Genomic DNA, 27,770 nt, shown 5'->3' on the forward strand with positions numbered 1-27,770 from the left:
GCTCTAATATAATGTTACACATCGGATTTTTTCCTCCCAGTTAAACAAAACATTCACTTAAGACTGAACAGATTATATCTGTGTGAATTCTTGTTAAAACAGATACTTTTAAAACTGTAATTCTGCACGGTCACATCTGTCCATGCTTCAGATCTATCAGTCAGTGCGAGAAAGATTGTTTTCATGTCTTGTTATCACTCTTCATAACTCTTTTAACATCATGACCGGAACTTTATCACCCTTAATAACTGTTCCATTGGGATCACTAGACAAAGGCTTAATGTACTTATGTTTAATGAAAACTAAATTTCAATCAAAATCAACGTTTATACTTTCTTTGCCTCAAAATTAGTGCGAATTCCGACTCATTTAGCCAGAACAGGTCACATATACTATATTAACATTTGTTTATTTGGCAAACGTCTTTATCCAAAGTGACATATTTTGGATGTGCAAGGTATACATTTATCAGTATGCATGTGTCCTTGACAGGAACCCCCCTACCAGACAATAACCGAGGGTTTCCTTACATGAATGTCATTAGAGAGATGTTTTCTTCTCTAGAGTGTTAGCTCTGCAGACTCCGCTAAGGTGCTTTAGTGTATATAGACAATTACTGAGTTCAATATCAACATTTCCTGCCCTGAAATCCTGAACAGCTGACAGGCAACAGAAAGGCAGCTAACAATAACAGATGATGACTGATGATTTGTTTGCATTGTCTGTGCTGTATTTGGATTAAAAGATGGCAAAATGTGTCCAGATAGGCATGGTGAACTCTCTCTCTTTCTTTCTTTCTTTCTTTCTCTCTCTCTCTCTCTCTAAAAATTTGCATTTTGTAGCTGTCACTCCCTCTCCTCTGTTCCCTTAATGTGATTTTATTCTTGTCAAGTAATTGAGGAACTCAAAAGTCTGACACAGTCTCCACAGCAACAGAGGTTCAGATGAGAAGCTGATGTGTGCACACAACACACCATCTTACACACGCATACACACACGCACGCACGCATGCAGACACACACGCATGCAGACACACACGCACGCACGCACGCACGCACGCACGCACGCACGCACACACACACACACACACACACAGTAGTGCCTTAAAGAGCTCAGTGCTATTTGTAAAAAGGTGATCCAGTAGAGTTTGCTCTTTAGTGAGAGAGATTTTTGGACAAACACTGACTTTTGTGACATGTTACAATGTGACTGTGACTGTGCAACCCCTTCAGTCGTTACTTATTCACGGTACAGCACGTGTCTCGAGTACCTTATTGCTTTTATAAAACAGTTACCACACAATATTAAAGTAAAAAAAAATCTGTGCAACTTTCATGAAGTTACATCAATAAAAGCATTCCTTCTTCTAGAAAAAAACAGTCCCTGACCGTGAACAACAACGTTCCAATGTGTAATATGCATGAAAGCTCAAATAAAAACAATAAACCGTTCTCAAACTTATACGTGTGGTTGCTAAGGGCGCAGTGATAAATAGAAACATTTGGTGAAGTGGTCATAGCCGTGTTTTATCGTGAATAAAGCACAGCTATTGACCAATCAGAATCAAGGATCGGAACTAACCGTTTTAAAAAACACAATAAAAACAACACTATGTGACTGTGCTGTACAAACCTTGCAAAAAAGTTTCTTGACCGTAAATACAATATAGAGGAAAATAAAATCACTTATAGATAAAATATCCTTATACTCTAAGAACAAATTATAAGGTACATTTTTAACTTAGATTTAAATTCAGATTCTGATTGAACTAATTGGAGGGAAACTGGGAGGACTATTCCACTGTTTTGGCCCAACGACTGAAAAGGCACAGTCACCCCTCAGTTTTAGTCTGGATTTAGGAACCATTAACACTTTTTTTCTCAGAAGACCTCAACGGTCTAGCAGATATATTCTGTAGTTGGCAGGATCTGGTTGGTATGCAGACCATATGGTAGACACGCTTCTAGAGATGGTTACAACACTTTTGTTAAATGCCAGCCAATACCACACATCAATCGAGCCCTTGGTACAGAACTTGCAAAGACCTTGCAGACTTGTGATTTCTGGTTTATGAACTAATTTTTCTTTTGAACTCATTTCTTTTAAGTGAACTGGTACACCAAATCGAGTCAGCAATGATCCACATCAGAAACATGCATCAACTGTGATGACTCAAAATGTACATTTCGAAAAACAAACGGTCTTAAAAAACGTTCTATCACTATTGACGAATGCCCCCTAGGTCCAGTTCCCATTGGGCAGACGGTGACCAGAAAAGTCTAAAACCACAAACTAGAAACAGCGATGAGTATATTATGAGACATAATTTAGGTTACCTGCTGCCTGTATAATCTCACTGCTGACATTAAGGTTATGGTTTAGAATTTTATACTTTGCTAGTATCAGTCTAATTATATTGGTCCGATTACATTCTTAAGTGACCCTTCCATATTTTATCTCTAGTAATGCTAATGTACATTTTATTTCAAGGTCCCATTCTTTCTGTGTTTTTAAAGCTTTGATTGTGTTTACAGTGCGCAATATAACATGTGTTATTGTTTCACATGTAAAAAAAAATATTTTTCACACAATTTACTTATCTGTATAGCGCTGTTTTCACTGTCCTCAAAACAGACTGATGTCTTCCTTGTTCTATGAAGTTCTATGAAGAAATATGTAACAAGTTCTGATTGTGTAGCTTGTTAAGTGTGTTGTGATTCGATAGCAGCTTAGCTGGCGACTGACGTATTCCCGTGGGCGGAGTTTAGTCAAAAAACTGTTCTACTGACCCCAATGCCTTGAGGGTTAGGCATAGTCACCTCAAGGCTACGGGAGACAACCTCTAATGAAAAACCTGGTCAAGAGACAACCTGGGAGGGCGGTAGTGCCTGTGAACTCAGCAGCTCTTTCGGTCAGTCACTGCAACCATCGAGTCCTGAACTCGTCTTGAATATTTTTGCCAGCTCAATACAGACTCGATGGTGAAGAGGACTGCACTGGCAACTGGCAAAACTCAGTGAAACCTACCACATTGCCAGCTATCTTATGAACCACAAACTCACACAAAAGAAGAAAATTACACTGGCAGGACGTGGCCCAGGATAAAGAGGTCCAATCTACTTTTAACTTGAACATCGCAACATGGAACATCAACATGGACAGGCTCCGACTGTCAGAAGCAACCTATTGCCGAAACTGACAGAGGAGCCTAAGACTGTGAATGAAAAGAATGATCACACTGCGGCTGCCTCTCACAAATAGCAGATATTGTACAATGATTGCCCTTTATGCACCAACCATGACCAACAGCTCTGATGCCATCAATAAATTCTATGACAAACTTAGTGAAACATTGGCAACTGTACCTTACAATGACAAAATCATCCTAATGGGTGATTTTAATGCTCGAGTGGGACATGATCACACCATATGGCCAAAGGCCCTAGGACAGTTTGGAGTGGAAATCTCAACTGCAATGGAGAACCCCTGCTCTCACTCTGCATGGAACATTAGCTGGTCATTACCAACACAAGCTTTAAGCATAAACCACTCCTGGATGCACCGAGATCTAAACACTGGCACCTTATTGACTACATCTTCACATGTCAATGATGGACGCCAGGGAAATGAGAGGTGCCAACTGCAGCAGGGACCACATGTTAATAAAGTGTACCAACAACCTGAGAGTGCTAAGAATGATGAAGAAGGCAAAACCACAACATAGGAAGCTAAATGTTAACAAGCTCAAAACCAATAGTGTGAGGGCAGATATGGTGGAAACTCTGAGCTCTAAGCTACAAATTGTCTCACCGGAATCTGATGCTGCTGCTAACTGGAACTCATTTAAAACTGTGGTGTACGGAGTGTCCAAAGAAATATTGGGGACTGCCACCAGGAAACATCAGGATTGGTTCGATGAGAACAGAAGAATGAGTGGTGGATGACCAAAGCAGCAGAGCTCCAAGATCCAGCTGACAAAAATGATACAAAGGGCTTTTACCAAAGTATGAGAGCCATCTAGGGACCCAGAGTGAGCCATCCTGATCAACTGTTGGCCAATGATAATTTAACCTTACTCACAGAGAAGCAAGACATGCTCAAAAGATGGACAGAGCATTCTAGCACACTCCTAAATAAGACCACTACTGTAAGGTCTGATGTTATAGATTGTATCCCTCAATCTCCAGTTCAACACTGAATAGAAGTTTGCCCCAAGCCCAGCGTGGTTCCCAAGGCTGTCAACTTGTAGTGCAACGGCAAATCTCCTGGTTCAGACGGGCTCCACCAGGAAGTCCTCAAGCATGGTGGACCTGTAATGATGGATGCACTCTATAGCATCATCTGTAAAGCCTGGAACAGTTCTGAGGCCCCCCAGGACTGGAAGGATGCCCAACTTGTGACAATCTTCAAGAAGGGAGACAGAGGACTGTGCGGCAACTACCGCAGCATCTCACTCCTCTCTATTCTAGGAAAAGTATTTGCTCGAATCCTGCTCAACAGATTATCCACGGACGCTGAGGGCTTTCTCCCGAAAGGCCATTGTGGCTTCAGCTCAGGCAGGGGCACAATAGACATGCTATTTTCCTTAAAGCAAATCCAGGAGAAATGCATCGAACAACATCGAAATGCCCCTCTACATGAATTTTGTAGACTTTACAAAGGCGTTTGATACTGTACTGTTTGATACAACAGGGAATCACTGTGGAAAATCCTACACAAGCTAGGCCTCAGAGACCACTTCACTGACCTCATCACTGCTCTCCATACTGGGATGAAGGATAGCCTAAAAGGTGACATATTTAAATTCTTCGAGGTTAGCAACGGCGTAAAACAAGGGTGCGTGCTTGCCCCAATACTCTTCTCAATTTTCCTTTCTGTTGTGCTGAATCACGCATTCAAGGCTATGAATGAGGAGTCTATTTACAGACAAGACCTGGTGCAAACTCATTTAACCTAGAGCAGTTCAAGTCAACCACAAGAACCAGAAACTTGCTTGTACAAGAACTGATGTTGGCTGATGATATTGCCTTTGTGGCCCACAATCACTGTGAAGTACAGGAAATAATTTCCCAGTTCGCTTGATCAGCCAAAGCCTTTGGCCTGAAGATAAACTTAAAGAAAACAGAAATGATGTACCAGCCCCCTCCCGGTAGAGTGGAGAATGGAGAAAGAATACAGATAGACGCCGAGAACCTGGCACAAGCAATGAGGTTCAAATATCTTGGCACAACTATCAGCAGTGATAACAGCATAGATGCAGAATTGGAAGCAAGGTTGGCTAAAGCCTCCTCATCATTTGGAAGGCTCAAAGGCTGGCAGAATAAAGACTTATCCATTAAAACCAAATGCGCTGTGTACCGAGCCATCGTCCTCTCAACACTGCTCTATGGAGTCAAGTCATGGACGGTATACAGAGCCATAGCACACAAGCTGAACACATACATGATGGGACATCTACGCCAAATAATAAATGTAAAATGGTGGCACCATACATCAAATGACACCATCCTCAAATGGCCTCACTCCCAGTATGTACGATGTCCTAACTCAGAGAAATCTAAGATGGGCGGGTCATGTCAGCCGATTGGAAGACAATCGACTCCCTAAACAAATACTCTTCATAACTACAGGACGGCTTCCGTACCATCGGTATACCAAAATTTAGATTCAAGGACACACTGAAACGTAATTTTATAGCAAAACAGATCGCCCCTGGTAGTTGGCAGTCCCCCGCTAAAAAAAGAAACATATGGAGTGGCCTGATTCATAAGAAGTCTTCATCGGACACGATGGACAGCCGGTACAGTAGTAGTAGTGGAGGGCTGTATTCCAAACCGGCCGTTCGCTGTAGGCTTTGAAAGGGGAATTTTGTTAAAGAAAATATATCGCCTGGCAGCGAACTTTAAGCTTTATCATTTTACAGGTATTTTTATGCTATTATAGCAACATTACACACTAACTAGAGTTTTAAAAAATGGGATCAGAAAGAACGTGACCTTTGAATTCAAATGTATTATTGCAAATTCTTCATAAACATTTGTGTTTTTATATCATTACCTTTAATTGCCCATTTCGGTGTGAGCTGGAATAATAGTTTAATCTTGGTCTGGTTTAATATGATACCTTTCATCATGCTAATTGGCAAAAAGTGTCATAGTGGTCTTATAAAGCACTGCAGCTGGATACAAGCTTTCAGATGAAATGGCAGGTATAAAATGGTTTAAAATTTTTCGTAGTTGTCATCGAATTCTACACAATGTATAATGATCCACCCCCCACAGAGTCAGCCTCATGAATTATTCATCTGTACCATCAATTGTCATCTTCACGACCCACTGTCACTGTTGATAAGTTTTGTGAATATAAATAAATAAGAACCTTAAAAGGCACACCATGCATCTTATTGGCTATGTTTACATGCACAAAATGTTTTCAAACCGACTGAATTTAATTTGATTAAAGGTTATGACAGTACAGTTAACATGTACCCTAAACAATGCAACCTGATTAAAATGTATGTTTACATGTACATTCTATATAACCTGAACCAAATGTCTGTGACATTCATAGCACAAAAGCATCCCAATGACTATTCACAGCCTAAATACCAATAACTAATACAATAACTTTCATCTTTAATCTGCAGAAATAAAGGTGCCATAGAATAAAAAACTGTATTTAGCAATGCATTGATGAATAATAAGAGTTCTGTACATGGTAATGACATATTGTTTGTTTCCTCATTCTTATGCAAACCCTGTGCATACAAAGACTGTTGGAAAACACACCAATCTCAACATAACACTGACTGTGATGTACGCCCCTAACATGTTTATGTGAGGTACTAGCATGAGCCTCAGAGAGATCAGGGCAGAGATCAACATTATTATTCATGACCCTTTCAAATAGGGCAAAAATAGACCATTTCATTCAAAGGACAAATCCTAGGGTTGTAAATGGACATGTAAAAAAATTTCTGGTTAATTTTTACACTTAATAAAGTTAGATATCTTTTATGTAAATATCAAATAACAATTTAAAATAACATTTCAATGCATTCTTTGGCACCTTTAGATTAACCCTTACCTAAATCTGAACTCTACCAAAAAAGCTGAGATCTCTCTTCGAGTTCATGCTTTATCACGCTTTATCTCTTTAAGTTGAGTTGGAGAAAGTTGTTTAGATTTATTCAATAAAAACACAATTTCAAAAGGCACATATGTTATCCAAGTACACATAAACCTTGCAGAATGTATAGCATGTGATGCAATTATCTTAATAATGCGTGCTGCCATTTCCTTGCTATTGCATGTTTTTGTTTGACGAGAATCATGTGATACATAAAAAACAGATTAATATTAGACGTGAACTACAGCACAATTCACTTGTTTACATGCATACTTTTGTCCTGATGATCAGATCACAGATCAGACTACACCACCTCTTAAATACAATCAATCTCAATGGTATTGATTAAGGTGTTTCTATTAAGGCTTTTCAATCCGAATGAGCCATCAATACAATTACAAACTGATTCTTTGGTTGCATGTACACGTAGCTATTGATGCGTAACAAACACAACCCACTGCAATGCTTCCACAACAGCCTTGAAAAAATGCAAAAACGTGCAGTATGAACTCTTTATGAATTATGAATTACAATACAACGTCTGCAAAGATTAAAACAGTTATAACACCGGTTGCATATATGCGCAAAAGGTAAGCTATTATTAGAGTAATAAGTTCTTAATAAGTTAAGTTACGCGCATGCCCAGTGTGCGTAAATGGTTATGTTTAATTTGTTTACAGTCATGTATAGTGTGGACGGAGATCGTTTCTGAAATGCCAATATAGACCGTTTTCATTTTAAAATGTTGTTTTATAACTCAAATGCTCTAATGTAAACAGCACCTCAGAAGACAGGTGAAGAGGCTGCCCTGCATTGCCCTCAACACAAACGCACACTGATCCATTGACATTTATTCATTTGGCAGAAGCTTTTAATCTTTTAAAAGTCTCACAATTAATCTTGGACTGACCACTGACCATTTGCCCCCTTTATTTGTTACAGCTTCAAAGATATTATACTATTATTTAAACAACACAAAATCGTATCTACATTTTTCTCTTATAGCAATTCAAACCTTCCAGAGTTTGCTGTAAATGTTGTGTAAAGAGTTTCGTCAATGATTAGAACTACACTCTAAAAAATGCTGGGTTGTTTTTAACCCAGGGCTGGGTCACTATTGGACAGAACACACTGCTGGGTTAAAATGACCCAACTGCTGGGTTATTTTAACCCAACTGCTGGGTTGTTTCAACATGGTTGATTGACAATAACCCAGCAATTGGGTTAAAACAACCCAGCAGTTGGGTAATTTTAACCGGCAGTGTGTTCTATCCAATAGTGACCCAGCCCTGGGTTAAAAACAACCCAGCATTTTTTAGAGTGTACATTTGCAATTTGAAAGCATTTTTTTTTTCTTAAAATTCAGATTCAGATTTTTTACTGTATGTCATTTGGTGCCAATCTAATAAACTACTATATACTAAGAAACAGATACAAATTTTGCACTGAATTAAAACTACACAGCAATCGGTTTACAATCTTGTTGTAAAGTTATGATCAGATTAAAATTGATTAATTTGTGCTAATATTGGACAGCCCATGGATTTGACCATGTGACCTGATGCAGCCACAAACACACAAGCTAAGCATGTGCTGATGTAGCTACTTTAAAAAGTAACTGGTATAACCCTACAGTATGAGTACTAGGGTTAAAAGGACTGACCTGGTAAGTAGTAGAGAGGGGCTTTTAGTCCAAACATGGTTTTTCTTACAGTGTCATGATGGTGAAGGTTACGTTCAGGGATGTGATGTTTCGAGCCGTCCACCAGCAATGAGCTGCCCCGGAGGAGCCACAGACTTCACGAATCAACTCTTCATTTCTGAATTGTTCCAGTGCACAGGATGACAGAGTACGATCCGTATGTGTGCTGGATCAGTTAGGGGGTCAGTTGCCAGCCCGCTGGATCCGGCCAAAAAACGCAGCGGGGTTATTGTACATTTTCATGGTGAAAAGCGACAGAAATAATCCTCCAAAGGCTAATCCTACGCCACCACATCTCTATCCTCCATCCCAGGACAAGGAGCTGTGGAGAGGGAAGCTGTCTTCCTCTCACTCTTGATCTACCAGCAGCAAAGAGATGAAACCTCTCAATACTACAGCACAGTCAGAGCAAGGGAGGAGGAGAAATAGAGAGAGTGAGACAGGAATGGAGGGAGGTGGTCGTGCCCATTGATGCTTCCTCCCGAGAGCATCATTATCAGTAGTGGGATAGTGCTGAAGTGCGATTGGTCAAAGAGCAGGGCAGAGATACAAGGCACCGATCAGTGTTGAAGACATCAGTTCACGCCCCCGAATCTGCCCTTAAGCTGCCATCTTAACCTGCAGCGCATCTGAGCCGCACACGCAATAGCAGTGAAAACATGATGTGACAATACAGCTGAAGGTGTGGAAGACGATGTGATCACAAAGAAATGAGAATATATTTTATGGCATGTTGTATTTTTACATATTGTTATAGAAAAGCAGTGACAGAACAAAATAATATAGTATAAAATGTAAAAAAAAATTATAAAAAAAAAAAATTGTGAAATCTAGTGCATGTTTTTTAGCTTTCAAATATGTATTTTCTGCCATGACACTCCACAACCCCCATCCACGAACACACACACACACACACACACACACACACACACAGACACACACACTCGCTCGTGGCAGTGGGGGTGGGGCTTTAAGCAGAGCGAAACCAGCAGGAGAGAGCGACAGAATAAAGAAAAGATGAAAAACAGAGTCATGGACCAAGAGAGAGAGAGAGCGACCGATGAGAGGATGGCTTGGTACGCTGAGGGCTGTCTACAACTGCACACCCACAGCGAGCCTTGAAAACCTTCCTCTCTTACTGTCTGTCTGTCTGTCTGTCTGATCTACAGCCACACAACGCTTCAGAGTACAGAGAAAGAGACGGTGACAACACACACAGAAAATCACCAAAACTTGCTTTATGTTATCACAATCTTGACATGAGGATACGTGAACAACTACTGGTTCAGACATATACAAAATTTAGATTTTTGCTTATAACATTTCACAGTTTTGGTCTTTTTAGATTATTTTTCATTGCTGAGATCTAAGATACCAAATATGTCATTTTGAACCTTCCGCCATTTTGAATTGCATTTAAAATAGCCTACTTTTTCAAACTCCTCCAAAAGCCAATACGTCCAATTTGCATGAAATTTCGAGTACATCAACTAGAGACAATCCCGACAAAAAGTTATTACCTGGACCAAGTGGTTTTCAAATTATGTATCAAGAAAAATGGGCAAGATAGCAAAAAGCATATACGGTTGTATTTTAGCAATGCTAGGGGACCCCCCATAAGCTTTGACATAATTCAAACACTGATCAATACAATTACAAACTGATAATTTGGTTGCATGTACACGTAGCTATTGATGCGTAACAAATACAACCCACTGCAATGCTTCCACAGTCTTGAGAAATGCAAAAACGTGCAGTATGAACTGAATTATGAATTACAATACAACTTTTGCAAAGATTAAAACAGTTATCCTAGGCTTCAAGGAAGAAAGCTTACATTGTTTAAAGGGAACATGGCATGAAAATGTCACTTTATGAGGTTTTTTAACATTAATATGAGTTCAGGAATGTGCCGCGTTATGTCGTCAAAAGGAGCGAGGTTAACCCGCCTTTCTCTGCTTTGTCTGTTTAGAGCATTTGGGCCCTGCCCATTAGGGTAGAGAGTAGAGTAAGCGTGCCGTTGTTTTTCATCGAGAGACATTGAGGAAAGCATAACATTTGCTCCGTGCTTACTGGATATAACTTTGAGGAACAATCTACAGGTCGACGCTGGATTTGCAGAGAAACTACGTTTAAAAAGCAATGCGTTCCATCAATATTGGATCCGAGCAGAATGGGGCAGCAAACTTATGCGAGTAAAACACTTAAGTAACTACTATCAGTGGCTGTCAGAGTGCAAATATGTTTTGGGAGTGTTGTGTGTTGCTCGTGAGTCCAGAATATGTGTTCGTTGTGTCATGTTGAACACGCATGATAAAATAGACCTCACGTTAACAAAATACTCGCAAGACACTCCCTTAACAGTAAACTCTAACTACACATGAGATTGAGTATTGAAAGCTAGTTTGACTACAAAAAACTGTTATCCAATCATAGCAGTGGGCGTTTACTTCCTAGTCGTCAATGTGGCCCGTCCATCAAAACCAAGCAGTTCTCATGTCAGCCTCAGGGCACAAAATAGCCGATTACTTATCGCTTTTGATGTTTTTGGATGTAAAATCACTTGAAGTCATAAGTTGATCTTAGACAACAGTATAATACAATAAAATACGACTGACTCATGTGCCTTTAAATTGCCATTCACAACAGAGACTACCATACATAAAAATCATATGAACTAGTTTCTGGTTACATCTGTCCCGTGATGAACGCACTTTACACAAGGCTTGCTTGATAATTACAGACCGGTGTGTTGGAGTTGGGTTGGAACTGAAGTCTGAAGGACGGTAGAATACCAGGAGAAGAGATGGAGAAAGACACCTGCACTAGAGTGATGTGTCATTATGCACTACAAAAACGCACAGAAATAAAAAAATCAATGACTTTGACACAATAGCAACATCTGCCGGACTCTTTCATTTCAGCATTTGTGCTCAGGAGCTGGCTGTAAGATCATATATTGATAATTATGGCTAAAGTCAAATATTTAATTTACAAATGTGTCCTTTTCCCATCTGAGTCAACTAATAATCCAACTGGCGCTCTGGGGATGAAAACAATTAACCCAGGTCACACCACCAAGCTGTTTCTTGGTGTGGAGAGGTGGTAGAAGTATCACGTTCAACAAAAGAAGGACTTGTTCAGTTTATACATATGATCATAAAAATCCAACTGATACTAGACTACTTTAGTTCTTATGTCAGGTCTACGTATGAGTCACTCAAATCCCCAAAAGGGATAAAAAATAAAACTTATAAGTATAAACTTGCTGTTGTTCCCAGGGGTGTTTTTTAGGGGTGTGAAAGATTTGACTGTGTATCCTTAACTATGGGCCCCTCTGGCCCTAATTAATCACCTCTTCTAGAAAGCACCTGTCTTACACTCATATTCTTTATTTAATTTTGTATTAAAATGTCCAACAACACACACTGCATCAAGTGAGAACCTTGCCTTTGTTTCTGAATGTCAAAAGCAATTTCATTGGCCCTCATCAAATCACTTTTCATTCTGTGGTGGATACGACATGGAACATTAAGCATTTTACATTAAACATTTAATAGGGATGGCATTTCTGGACCATGGTGGCCAGACCCTGCACCCTCTTGCTCATCAGACGTTGCTTCTTTGAAATGTCAAAACCTAAACCTAGGACAGAACCCTGGATGACACTAGACTAAAGAGCATCAGGGGAATTAGTCAATAACTCAGTGTTGTCAGTGGAGGTAAACTTGAAGAATGTGGCATGAAGGTAGCAAAATGGCTTGAATCATTAAATTTAGAACACCAGTTCACTCAGATTTACCCATTAGCTAACATACCCAAAGCTTCACAGTAAATGACAACAGCAGATGTGACATCCTAACGATTTGTTAAAATAAACAGAATCTTACCTGAAAGGCAGATCAAACAATACAGTGATGCAGCGAGAACCATATGGAAGAAAACAGAAGACAGAAATGATTTAGTAACCTGAAAACTGAACATACTAAACAACATGCATTGTACTGGAAAGATTTTTCTTATGCAGGCATATATAAGAATTAAAGACAAATAAGTTGGACCAAATATTGTGTCATTCTGTCACCCGCATTGCCATCAGTGAATCAGACAAGTCTTTGGTGCTTTTCACATGAAGGTAAACTTTATGATGCTCTGCTATTTGTATGATTGAGATTGTTTGCATGTTGCATGTACGGTATGTTGAAAATAATATGTTTTTTGAACCAAAAAAACATGCAAACACATTTTATTACACCAAATACACAAAATAATGTTGTTTTAGCAACGAAATAGGTGCTCTTTGAACCAGCTAAGACTTGCCAACCAGCTTAGCCAAAATGGAAAGCTTACAGCCTGATCAGCTAAGATCAACACTAACCAGCTAAAAAAGTGGCCAAATCCCCTCTAAAACCAACCTGCTAAACCAGCTGAAACCATGGAGCTCCAACTGGTTTTGGCTGTTTTTTAGCAGCTTAACTGTGATGAAAATTAGCTTAACACCTAAGTAACACCTCAGTAAATTATTGTCGCAGTTATTGTGATGAAGTCAAAGGTAAAAAAGATCATACATGACAAGTCACATGACAATAAAAACATGACGGATGAGGTATGTTTTATATTTGGGGGTGAGCAGGTCTCAAACCCATGCTGGGTTAATTGTAACACAGCTATTTCAGGCAGTTACACAGAGCCAATCAATTCGTGCTTTGGGTCTTTTTCTTTCACTGTCAGAAGATAATCTCCTGTGAATCTGTAAAAAGTTTTCATTTGTTTTTGTCAAGGAAATGACAGTCAATTTCTTCATCATAGTTTTATTTAGATTTCCCAAATCCAACCTTATATCATCTTAAATCACAAACATTATACCATTTTGAACATGAAGCGTGCATGCCTATTAATAAGAATCTCACTGACAGTTGTTTAATACCCAGTTTTGGGGGGTGTCGTGGCCTAAAGGTTAGAGAGTTTGGCTTGTAACACGAAGGTCGCCGGTTAGAGTCTCACGGTTGGCAGGTTGCAACTGAGTGCCCCACATTTCTCCAGTTGCTATAGTTTTGTGTTTGTGTTCGCCACTTACTGTACAGTGCATGTGTTCATTAATCACTTGGTTGCGTTAAATGCAAAATTCACATTTCAACCACCATGCTTTATGATCACGATACTTTCACTTTCTGTTCCTCACTGCTAGAGTACTAGTTGCAACGGGTCATATTGTAATCCCATGACAGTGGTGGCTATATGATGGGTATGGAATACTGCTCACTGCCTACTGTTTCAAAGTGATAAGAGACACAAAATCTGCATGCATTGTGTTACAAATGACAGAGGGCTTTTCCTCACACTGATGCATGATCGAACAGAATAGGAGAGGTTAAACCAGCAGCTCATACACAGGTCTTTGTGCTTAAGGAAGTATGCTGAACATAAGTCAAGAGGCTGGTCTTGCTGTGTTGAATCATTCAGTGTTATACTGAAATAGCTGCGGGTTAATATATTGATGAAGAGTTGCTTTTCTCTCTTAAAAATTTAACAAAACTTTCTGTCTCATCACAAAGTTTGTATCAAGTGTAAACTGACTATTACAGTATAGAACAACAATGTCTTAAGTTGTATTTTCCAGGTTTTATTTAGCCCATGGCAAGCATTTTATGAAACAAGTTATTGCCATGCTTATTTTCAAAGCTGTGAACATAAGGGAAACAAATATTAAGCAATAAGTGTGCATACAAACTTTATATCCTGTTCTTTTTGGTATTATGTGAAACATGTTTATGATTTTTGGAATTGACAAAAAATATATGCTGCTTCAAAATATGTTTACACAGGACAGGACCAGCAATGTGCCGCTTTATGTGGCTGTCTGCACTGAAACTGTGAAAACTGCTAATCTATTTGACGCCACTTGACCATTCGTCATATGTTGACGCGAAGGGTATACCTTTCGCGTAATTTTTTGACGAACTGGGGACTTCAATACTATTACGTCCGTTGCATTCTCTTTCCTATTTTCTTACCATTTTCGCGTCGGTTTAGGGTTAGATTACGCAAAATTAAACAGTGTACGCAAAATTAAACAGTTGCACCTGGCGTTGGGGTTAGAGTTAGTTAAGACAGTTGTCACCTGGCGTTGGGGTTAGAGTTAGTTAAGACAGTTGTCACCTGGCGATTATGTAAATCTAACCCTAAACCGACGCGAAAATGGTAAGAAAATAGGAAAGAGAATGCAACGGACGTAATAGTATTGAAGTCCCCAGTTCGTCAAAAAATGACGCGAAAGGTATACCCTCTGCGTAACATATTGACGCATGGTCAAGTGGCGTCAAATATTGACGCCATGGGATGAGGGTGTGTTGTCTCAGAAAGCACAAACCACTTTAACCGCTGTAAGGTTGATGTTTGATTTCAGAAACAGTATAATAACAGCCATAGATGCAATCCAGAAGGTGAAGACCATATGTGCTACTGATTCGGTGCTAAGGTTAAGAGGTACATTATAGCAGTAAATACTGATGTATTTCACAGGAGAATTATGTAAATTTAGACTCTTGTTCGGCACTAAGCATCTGTGTGTTACAGATTAATCAGTAAATCAAAGGTGACGGATGCCCATCCCACCTATAACAAAGCCCTTTTCACAAATGATGAAGCAAATAGGCAGATAGGGAGAGGAGAGACGCACACTGTCAGCCACTGGTGGAGTTGTCATGGCTACAGACATGGAGAGATGGCCTCCGAGATGACTGCAATGTGCGGTGATCGCAGTATATAGCTTCTGATTTACAGGCAGGAAAAGAAATTGCTTTAATATGGCAAGACTTGACCTTTAAAAATCAAGCCAATAAGAAATGCATCACAGCTTCAGTCAATTCAGCGAAATGAGACACTAAGGCGCAATAAGGACAGAGGCAACTTGCACACAAGCACGCACATGAAAAGAGTGTCATGCCCAGCCTGTTTGTTAGGGGCCTCTGACGTCACATGTTTGACAAATCCAGCAATTGACTTTGTCCAATTACCAGTGTAACCTCCACTGTTCTTAGAACAGTGCAGTGCATTGATCAAGACCTATTGAAAACAAATCAACCGTCTGTGGGTGGAAAAGAAGGTGATCTGTCCAGAGAGCCAATAGAAATCTATATCTCAAAATGTGGGACGTCTGCCTTTGAAACTGACTTAACCCTGATAAATAATACTCGTTTGTGAAAACTTAATTGGTTGCACTAGGCTGCTATCATGACAGATTACACTTTCCAGTAGAAGCACTGGACAGTCAAGCAGATGAATAAAAATAAAGTCCCATAAAATCAAAACTAAATAAATTTTTTTATCGAATATTGCTGAGTTTATTATAAAAAAGTATCTGTGCAAGTAATTTTTTATTCATGTGCCCTCATTAACTTTAAACAAAATCTGAAAATGTACTTTCACCCTCTTGTAGCGATCATTTTCTCTGATGACTGTTGGGGCAGGAGCATCCATTAACCCTCCAATTTTCTGAAAGAAACACCTATCTATATGCAATCAATTCATCGTGGAAAACTCAAGCCATACCAGCTATTTTCTCATGTGATAATCCAATTCGCTCGGAAATACGCCACAACACGGAAGTACACGGAGTTTAAACAGAGTTTAGAAACATTAAAGGCAGGGCTGGACAATTAATTGAAAGAATAACCAAGATTACAATTACAATTAAATTGTCAATATTGTCGATTACAGCCTTCTACTTTATATACAAGTAGATCTGCTCTCATTTTGCCAGGTTTGTTGTGAATGGTGCCAGTTGGTTCTGATGTGTTACATGGATGATGTGCAAAAAAAACAACTGATTGAAATAATGGAGCAAACGTGTTTAATAACTTTTTATGTTCTCTTTTTTTGGTCAACTATTCATTTAAGTTCAATAAATATAATGAAGATTCCAGGCAGTATCTCTCCATTATATTTCAGAACTGAAGTGTTTTAGTGACTCTAGTCACAGCAGCACACCATTACACACTTGACTTACGCTGCCCCTGATTAGACTGTAATTTACCCAGCTAATTAACGGGGCACAGGACTGAACAGCTCTCCTCGCAGTTAGAAGGGAAGATTGGAACACACTTACTTTCACAATCCTTAGTGGAAATAAAGAAGACCTTTGAATAAAAGGAGAAATATAGACACACATCATAATGTGCTAGCTAACAAGTGTACTTTACTCTAAGAAGGTAAATTTTTTTGTCAGGGCCGATGGTGTAGTGGACGGTGCTCCGACACATGGTGCAGACGCACTTCTGAATCCCGGCTCGAGGTCCTTTGCCAAACCCATACCCCTCTCTTCACCCTATACTTTCCTGTCATCTCCCAAATTACTGTCTATCAAATAAAGGCAAAAATGCCCTAAAAAAGAGTACATCTTCTTAATGGAAGCATATTTTTATAGCGGCTGGTTTTGAAATAGATCTCTCATGACAGCAGCAGTTACTCACAAAAGCTGTGTTTGACTTCAAAAGGCGGTGTTAGAACCAACAGGCGGACGACGTCGGAGTAGGGGTGTGCAGCGGAGTCAGTATTTGTATCTGTATCTGTATTTGTAACAATCTCAAAATTATTTTTATCTGTATTTGGATGAAACCGGAAGTTGGTGGGTCTTAAACCAGAAGTTTGTCAAATTACAGGAAAATGGCATTTAAACCGCATTCTTTTATTATAAATATAACTTACATAACTAAATATCTATTAAAAATTCTATTAAAAGCAATCATACAAAATGACAAATAACATAACTTAATCATAGAAGAACCATTTTTAGTGCCATATAGCACCTGTGAAGCACCAGTGAAGCACCTGTGTAGAACCATATAGGGGCCATATATAGCACCATTATAGCACCACATATTGTTCTACAAAGCACTATATGGTTCTACACGGGTGCTTCACTGGTGCTTCACTGGTGCTATATGGCACTAAAAATCGTTCTTCTATGATTACGAGTAAAGAACCACTTTTGGTGCTAAATAGCACCGTTTGTTTTTAGAGGAGGGTTTTAATAAACAATATAAGTAGCCTACATTAATCCCTCATCTAGCAATCCCAATACTCTAGCAATTAAACATCTAAAATGATCTTTATTTGTATGTTGAGGTGCACCGTCCTGCATGATTAACCTAATACTACAAAGATGCTTGTCCATCCACATGCGCATAAGACATTTTGGTTTCAGTTTAAAAAAATGCAGGAATTTGAAAATAAAATGCAGGACTTGCTTGATGTTTAAAGAGTTATTAAGAGAGAAAAAGTTTTAGAACTGATTTATGTTAAAAAGTTATTAAGATAAGATCGACAAGACTCGCGCTCACTGACAGATCCGAAACGCAACAACGCACAAGTGCACGCACCGATAAATACACATATACACAGAATAGTTTAAAAAAATCTGGTTTGACAAGAATTCAAAGAAGCATAATAAGCATTACAACAAACTTGCTGAGCTCATCATTATCTATGTCCATACAGCGTTTGCACAAACATAACAAATTGTTTTAAAAACTTTCTAATTAATCTTCATCTAAATAAATAAATAATCAGATATTCGTTTATAATTTCAAATAACAGTATGCTCTATTATTTAAACATTAGTTTTGACCATTAGTTCAAAACAAGCAACATGATTTTAAACAATGAGGTAATTAGAAACATTTAATTCAAATGTTTTACTTTGTTATTTATTTACTTTATATTATATCCTTTAAATATTAATTTCATTTTTAAGTTATATGTGTATATTTATTGTCATATGAGTTCATTGCCGTTATATACTCTCGTCTAATATTCAATCATATGCGGAATAATGTGTGCATCTTTGAATAACTGTAAGAATACAGTTTATTTGAAAATATTTTTGTCAAAGTTTTGAGAAAAATAATGTTGTGAGGATATTTATATATTGCAGTTGAATACTCTCATCTATTATTAATCCGACCGCATATGTACTGCAATAAAAAAGCATTCGGCCACGCAGCTTTTTACATCAAAGGCCGACAGGCTATGCAATTTGGAGTGGGGCCGTTCAATGATCCCCTATATTTTAAAAAATCCTAAACATGGTTGGACCTGCCGAACAGGTTGAGCACTTTTATATAGCCTACTGTATTGAGCAAAGAGGCTGCACAGTTTGACCAGAGGGAAGCGGCCACACATCAGGCCGCCAGACTTGCAATAACTATTATCAGACCGGCCCTCGCAGCCTCAAAACACTACCGGCCCACCGGGAAATGTCCCGACTCTCCTGATGGCCACTCCGCTACTGGTCTAACGATTATCTCATAGGGTGACAGAGGCAATCATGGATGCGTATTCCAATGCTGTTTGTAAAGTTCCAGCCTTTGTGAAAGTGTATTTGTTATATAAGGATAACACTTCAAGGCGGCCCTGTGTGGTGTGCAGCTATCTGACTTCTGTGATTTGTTACAATGTCGCTTAGGCACTGTGGCTCGTGTCCAGCCCCTCTGCCCCTTGAAGATCTCCACTCTGCGTGCGTCACCTGCATGGCACAGGCCCACGGTGAGACTGCTCTCATGGATTCTGGCTGCCCTCACTGCGAGTGTTTTCCCCTCGCCCCTCCCGCCTTCAGCAGTCCTCCCTCCTGTTCTCCCCCTCCACTCCCTCTCAAGCAGAGATGGAAGAAGCAGCGGACCTGTGAGCAGTTTTCACGCAGATATCAGGCAAACCCTTTTACAGTGCATGCATTATATTATTCTGTCTTTTACCGTGTCTTCAGTTTTGTTTAGGTTTCTACTAATGTTTGTTGGGGAAAGTCATATTAAGTCTAAGGCGCAGTTTATTTGTTATAATATATAATGTTGATTTTTATTACATATATCTTAATGTTTTTGATGAATAAAACTATCTGTTTACCTGCCTTTGAAACTTTATTCAAACCAGTTGTAATTGCTATATCATTATTATTTATTTCACTTTAAAGGTTATAGCTCATTAAAAAAATTCAAATTACTTCAAAATAATTGTTAGTGGCAGTCCTACATTAGTTTAAACATTTCAAAATACTATTTTCCATTCATATATTTTATCATTGATGAGTTCTTCAAAAGCTTAAAAACTTTGTCTTTAGATTGTCTCCATGAGACAACCAGCACCCCATGCTGGGGACCATCAAATCGTCACACCAGAAACCAGCATCTTATGCTGGGGACGAGCAAACCAGCATCCAGTGCTGGTCCCAGCATGCAAAACATACATTATGCTGGACTAGCATTGCTGGATTTTTCAGCAGGGATGTCATAAACCGATCGTTCTTTGTAGCGCATATGATGTCAAACACACCTCTGTTATTTGAGGTCGTGTGAGATGCAGCTGTGTGTGTAAAGTGTGTGTAAAGTGACAGCTGAAGTTTGGCACTCTCGCCATCCCCAAACCAAAGTGAACCGTATCAGAGGGGTCAAACGTACTGGGTACAGTACGGTATGCATAGTGTGAGTACACCCTTAGGAAATCATGGAATAGAAAAGCTTTATTTCAGTAAAGTAAATAAGCAGAGAATAAGTGTTTGAAGTGTAAGATGAGAGCTTGAAAGTGTTGCTCAGCGGGTGGGCAGACGGGTTTTTGGAGGTGGAGTGGCAGCTAATTAGCAGGGTGGCGACAGGGCGACTGCATTGTATCATGCAGCGCATTTGATGGTAGAGACACTGCAGGAGTCACACTTGCTCTGGAGAGATGAGTAATTACTGAAGGGGCAGAAAAAGCGATTGGTAATTTAGAGCCCGACTGTCTGTCAAAGACTAGAACGATGCTGCATAGTGCACATAAAGTAATACAATTGTGCAGCTATCTAAACATCTCTGAGACATAACTTAATCACTGATTGCATTGTGTATGTACTCTACAGTGTATTAAAGTTATTATACATTCATTAGATCACCAAATAAAATGATGGGAATCACAAAAAACCTGGAGCAACCAGAGAAAAACAGTAAGGAGAACTAAGTTAGATTGAGAAGTTATCTTGATTTCAATCTTTAAACTTTCATTGTGTTAAACTGTTTTATGTATGGGGCTCTTGTCAAATTTGTAATAAAAACAGTGTATTCATTTATCTTTAGACTATTGTCTGGTAAAGAAATTTCTTGTTTCCTTCTTTGCTGTCAGGACTGTTGCTTTTACACTCAGACTGCACAAATAAACGACTCAAGGAAACCCTTGTTGTCATGGCGCCAGAGAGCATCCCCCAGAGGCCCACTGCCCTTGCCACATGAAGGGTTGCCACAGTGATCTTGTGGAAGGCGGGAGTTGATGGATGTGTGGTGTTAAATGAAAGGGGCAAGTGAGCACTGGGAAGGTCAAGAGGACTAAAGCAGCATGGGAATGTACACACAGAGAGACAGTGGCTTTGAGCTCTGACCCCATCACCTCTCTCAAGAGCTGCCATATCCTAAATCTAGCTCCATCTGACAGCACCGACAGAGAGACGGCCCTTACAGAATACACATACTCATCCAGTCCCGCACAAGCTCATTTTCTGCTGCAGTTTCAGCCTTCAAACAGAAAAACAATACTCTGTATACGACGGGTGCAGTAGACCTGATCAGCCCTGCAGCGCCATTCTCTGGCATGACAGATGTTTGGAATGGCTCCCTTCTCCAATCTGGCCTTGTCATGGAAATGACTATATCAATTTTATCAAGATGAGAAGTGATGAGAGTTTCTTTAATTCTTTTCCAAAGAGCTCTTCAGGCTGGACTAATCATTGTCTCTTATGACAATTTCACCTCCCACTTCAAAAGGTTCACTAAGCTGGATATACATCCACCAGGGAGATGAATGGAAAAACTGGCTTTATTAGTTCTTTAGATATCCGTGTTTTTATTTTCCTATACATATATATATGCAACACTTTGGGGACGCCTCCAGGGGTAAGTGCTTTTGAATGTGTATATCAAATTTAACCAATGGTGAGGCTTAACGACAAAGACAGGATGATCCAGGAACACTTCACTTTTTGTGTCAGGGGTTTTAAACTGCTGGTCTGCAGACCATTTCCAGCTCTCCTCTTTACGCTCCGCACTTGAGCTCAAAAATATAACATTTTCTTATAATATATATATTTTTTTTTGGTTTATATAGTCCATTTAAACTTCATTTATATAAACTTTCCATTTTTCTTGATCTAAACTTAATGAAAAACATAAAAACGTAAGAAATGTACAAGAATATAAGTTTATTTGTTGTTTGGGTCTTGTTTGTGGGGGCGCCCGCAAAATGAACGGAAAACGCGATTGGATTTTAAACGCTCCTTTGCACATCACTTCCAGGGCTGGCTCATCCTAAAGGCGATCCTACACACGATCGCCTGGGGCCCCACATTCTCAGGAGGGCCCACGTAAATCATCAACACAACATACTTGTATTACAGTACTAAGCAACTACTACGCGCACAGATATACCTCATTATTTAACATAAAAATCCCAGAAACAGCCAAATATCTTGTGATTTCGTCATTATTTTCCATAGTTAGGTCTGGAAAGCTTTTTCCATCATGAACAGTATTTTTCTAATTACAAGATGTGTTTTTTCGTTTCATGTGCTACAGTACTGATCAATCTACAGGTATTTAGTGCGGTTTAAATGTCAGGATCGAAAGTAAAACCGCAGTGTTATGAGCGAGACATGGAGTGGATCCCAAATGCAGAAGTTTACAATAGAGTTATCCAGTAGTCAATAATCCAAATCAACAAATGTTGAATGATAGATAATTATTCTCTTTACATGCAGTGTGAAGTTTTTCAGTCATGCATTAGACATATTATCATTTCTGACAGACACAGGGTTCCCACACCTGAGTTAACTTCAAATTCAAGGACCTTTCAAGGACTTTCCAGGACCAATACCCTCAAATTTAAGGACTAAATGTGGGCACACATTTCAAGTGAGAGCAAGGTTACATCGTGTTACCTTTTAAGAGACATTGATACAGTTCCCTTTCGAGGGAACTCACGCTGAGTCACTGTGGGGACACTTTGGGGACGCCTTTAGGGGTAAGTGCTTTTGAATGTGTATATCAAATTTAACCAATGGTGAGGCTTAACGACAAAGACAGGATGAAGCGGGATCCAGGAAGTATATCGCTATCTAAAAATATTGCCAAAAACGGCGTTACAGGGACGCAGGAAGTATGGCAAGGGAGACGCAGCGTCTCGTTCCCTTCTCTAACCCGACACATTTCCATTTGTCAAACACAAATATTGAAAAAATAATTTTGGTTCGATTCAACATTCGCATACAGAAGATATAAGCATTTAAAGCAAACAGTTTAGCAAATTTGCTTAAAAAGGCTAGAATTTTTTTATATGATCATACACTACTTAGGGAATTACATGGATTTTTTCCAGAAAACTTCTTGCATAAAATAGATAATAATTTTTCCCCCAGATTCACGAACTTTTGAGGATTCCAAAGACCCATGGGAATCCTTCAGAAAGCATGTTGAAGCTGCTCAGTCTGTCATTTTCTCCCTCTGTCCTGATGACATTTTTAAAAACTCAGTAATGTGGGGTTTGCCGGAAATGTGTGGACTCTTTGGACCTCAGGTTCTTATAAACCCCCCCTTTATAATCAGATTATGTGGATTTTAAAACAGATGGAGAGTAGGGTAATAATTATTTCTTTCATAGCTTGCAAGTATTCTGTGACGGACTGTGTCCGAGAGTGTGTTATTATTACATCCAATGTGTGAGGGGAGAACTATTTTGATGTAATCATAAAATTTTCTGGTAAAATTTGTGGTATATTATACTACATTTACATTTATGCCTTGGGCAGATTTTTTTATTTCTTTATTTATTTGGGTCCCCATCAGCTTCCACAATGTGGTTTCTAGTCTTTCTGGGGCCCAAAAAAGTGCTAAAACATATGTACAATTAAAATACACCAAATACAACATACATACAGTAGGTTTAACATATATATAACATAACCACATGTATACTTTTGTCCACATATACACATTCACACACATAGAGCATTTAAAAAAATATCAGTACCTATAACAGTCACAAATTAACTGGTATAAGACTATTAATTGTAATCTGTTTTAAAGTCTTCTTAAAATTACATATGTTGGATATATGCCTTGTTCTTACAAGGTAAACATTTTCGTTATTAGAATGTGTGTTCTATTGGTTCAAACCCATGACCTTTTGCACTGTTCTACTACTGAGCTACAGGAGCACATACAGAATATATGTTCTCAGAGACTGACATGTTTGGCAGAACACAGATATGCCATTTGTACTGGTAATATTAGTTTTTCAACTGTGAAACATTATATACAGCTAAACATTTAAGTGACAGTTAAATAATAGGATTTATACATAAAATGCTCTGTTATATCCTGAGCTTAATGAAAATATAGATATTTTGTCTGTTCTGTAAATATGTGGTGTTTGATATCACTATACTTGTATTATGTACAGTATTACAATTTGTATACTCTCTCATTCTCTCTCTCTCTCTCTCTCTCTCTCTCTCTCTCTCTCTCTCTCTCTCTCTCTCACAGAGACATCTAGCGGTTAGGTGTTTCATTTGCAACAGAAAACACTACAACTAAGACATTTTTCCATATGCGCACCCCCACCAGGCATGCATCAAGGGGGGACCTGGCTGAGCTTCTTTAGTAGTGTGTTGTTGCCAGGGCCGTACACAGGGTCACTAAAATAAAGGCTACCGATTTGAAATTATCATATACTAGGCCTATGTTTTATAAATAATTTTCTTGAATTCATTTTCTTAAGTGAATTAACTAAAGGCTACCAAGAATAAAGTAAAATTCATTCACAATATGCACACACCCATACAAATAATATACTGAAATATGACATCAGTAACGCATTGGCAAATTTAATAAATGGGATGGCCAAGGCTGCTTTCCATGAAAGAAAACAATGTGTAATTATCAACAAAAAAAAAAACACATAAATGATTTTATGATTGCTGATTACTTCACATTACCCCACATTAGATAAATCCTCTTGCACTGCATGCAATACTGCACGCATTATAGCTGTACAATGTAAACATAATTTAAGGCAAAATTTTTAACCTGTCTGTTTCTCACAACTGATTTACTGTCCATTAATGAAGCAAAAGATCTTATGTTACCTGCGGTAAAACATACAAAGAGTTCCTACTGTTTGCCCTATGAGAATACTTCCGGGTTTTAAAAGTTCGGTAAGAGCGCCATGTGGATCATAGTGTAAATATGGATTGCCGGAAAAAACTCATCAATGGCCGGGAAAGAGTTAAGACGTTATTAGCTGACATTCCAGTGCCAATAAGCATTAAGCTGTGTTGTCAGCAAGTCTTCTCATCATGCTTTTTATCAACCCTGCTGGTGGAAAGCAACTGAGCCCAACTGCAGAATCCTACCAGCTTGCCTCGTCATTGGCACATGTCAGCTTGACATCAGAGCAAGTCAGACGTATCTTGGACACCTTTAACCGGCATGCACCAGTGATTGGTTCTGCACAGAACTGTCTCATCTCAAACAAGCCTACTATCTGACCTAATGTGGGCAGACCTGTTGGCTTGTGACATCACACTATCGTTAGATCGATTTGAAAGCATACTACTGTAGGTGTATCTCAATGTCAAGGATACTTCCTTGGCAGGACTCGTCTTCCCAAGTAACTTCCTTTAGAGGCTAGGCAAGGCAAGGCTCCTCTATAGCGTTCGGAGAACATGTGAATGGAACAGGCTAGAAAGTGCATGCCATTGCATCATTATGTCAGTGAAAAGGTGGGCTTTTGGCACCGCGTGCATAGGATTGTGGGTGATTTGAGAGCGCAAAGGATATACATATGCATCCTTTCCTGTATATGGGATATTTTTCGAACAAAGGACTCAGTCCTTGGTTGTAATTTCGAGGATCCTCGATATTGGAACAGTCCTTCGACGAATGCCGATGACGTAGCATCCTCGAAATTCTGGCTTACGAGGATCCTTCCTTGACATTGAGAAACACCTATTGAGTCGTTTACTGTCGTTTACTCACTCTCGCGGTGCTGAGACGACATGGTGATCTTTCAGCCAAATGAGAGCTTAGCACTGAGTCAAATTAAACGGCATCAAAAAACAGACCCATTATTTTTTTAAACCCATTATGTTAAGCCTTCACAACAGCTCACTTTTTTCACTTTTGTAAGATTCACTTACACCTGTGTTATGCTGTAGAGACGTTGGCCACCCATGGTTGGCCACACCCAGTACCTTCGTAACAGATAGCTCTTGTATCCCTGTTGCAAAACACGACACACTCACTCCACCCATTGTGCGACCCATTCACACAACCTATGTGGGATCTCTGTGGGACTCTCGAACTACCAGTCAGCTGTCAACAAAACTGACTTTATTCATGCCTTCGCTACTCAGTCCACCATTAATATTCTAGTACTGCAACTTCTATCTGGTGAAGCCCTATGCTGTGGATCATGATGAAGCCACTTACAAATGATGCTTAACACTAACATAATGTTTGGATAACCTTTGTCCTCTGTCCTCCAGACCAGCTCATGCTACCCCCTCCTGACTCTGGCTGTCTGCTATTTTCTGTGTGCAATGAACTACACTCAGGGCGGCTACAGAAAAGAAATGGCACAAGTCTAAAAAAAACCTTTGTCACTACCAGTCACTTCTCTTCTCTTTTTCTGCTAGTGTTACCACAGCTAAAACATCCTACTTTACCAGCAAGGTGAGCAATGTACCCAACACAAAGCAGCTGTTCAAAACTTTCAACTCTCTCTTATGTCCCCCTCCACCCAGTTAACTTTTATAAGTTTGCGTAAGATGTTGACATTTGCTAGCCCAATCACATCTTAAAATTTTTTTGGGGGAGCATGGAGCATCAGTGCACATCTGTCAAAATGTATGAGACGAGGCAGAAGCGAGTGGACCTTTCGTTATCCCCTTGATAAAACTCAATAACACAATGTTGCATTGCAAAAGCAAAATGTTGGTGATAACACTGCAATAAAATACAGTGTGGGCAGAATGATTAGGTAGCTACGTCAACTTTTGATCACAGTTTTTTTGCTAAACACCTTTTACAAATTTTCAACTAAATTAATAAGGTAATAAGGTAAAAGGTGTTCAGAAAAAAAGTAAACAAAAGATCAATGTGGCTAATAATTTTGCACACACTGTAATAACACTTGGCTCTGCTGCAAGACTTCACCTACAGTATGTTGTAACATTTATCAAGTCTCATTGTTATCACAGGGTGGCCAGAATGGTTAGTTGACACATTGTGCACCCTGGCTAAGACAATTAGCAGATTTTTTAAAACCTTCAAAGCATTTTTACAGTGCTTGCATTATATTATTTTAATGTCAAGTGTCAGCTCAAAGCTTTTCAAAAGCAGACTTAATCCTAATATAGCTTTGAGTTAGTATACATAGTCAAGGTTGCACAAAGATGGGTGGTATTTTTGATCCTGTAATGGGCCGGTCTGGGCTACAATGCCGGGGCAGATTTTTTGTCCCAGTCCAGCCCTGCAGCTTTCCATCCACTCTTAAGCAGGCCCTGGTCACTCCACTGTTTTCAACCAGGTATCTACATCAGTGAACTACCTACTAGTGCTGTATACAAACTTTGTAGTATATAACAACCACAGACATAATTATAGCGTGCACTCATCTGTCTGCTGTATTTTCTCCTTTTTGTTTACTTTCGCGGTTCCGTTGGAATATCCCGCACGTTGATTCTGAGCAATCAAGAAGCAGTTTAGAAAATACGTTCAACGACATGTGGCCAATGAGTGATGTGGATGTTATCACATGACTGCATTTTGGTTCATTTCAACTGGTGTGGATCAGTGTGGTGTGAAAAGGAACCAAAACACCTAAAAAAGCTACAATGTATAATTTTTTGCTTTTGGTATGGAGCAAA

At 39.2% G+C, this 27,770-nt stretch overlaps 1 protein-coding gene across 3 annotated transcripts in view; it reads right to left on the minus strand.

Annotated features, from left to right (window-relative positions):
• Window positions 1–27,770, minus strand: part of gse1b (Gse1 coiled-coil protein b) — a 174,372-nt gene that overhangs the window by 67,296 nt on the left and 79,306 nt on the right. The window contains exon 1 of one of the 3 annotated variants that reach the window (XM_065275760.2): window positions 8,792–9,230. The exons of the other annotated variants lie outside the window; for them this stretch is intronic. Within the exon in view, the coding sequence (XP_065131832.1) occupies window positions 8,792–8,828 (37 nt within the window). The 5' untranslated portion in view covers window positions 8,829–9,230. Of the gene's footprint in view, window positions 1–8,791; window positions 9,231–27,770 lie in introns of those variants that run through there. 3 annotated transcript variants of the gene reach the window in all.

This window comes from Paramisgurnus dabryanus, chromosome 9 (assembly GCF_030506205.2).
Source record: "Paramisgurnus dabryanus chromosome 9, PD_genome_1.1, whole genome shotgun sequence".
In the NCBI taxonomy this organism is placed as follows: Eukaryota; Metazoa; Chordata; class Actinopteri; order Cypriniformes; family Cobitidae; genus Paramisgurnus; species Paramisgurnus dabryanus.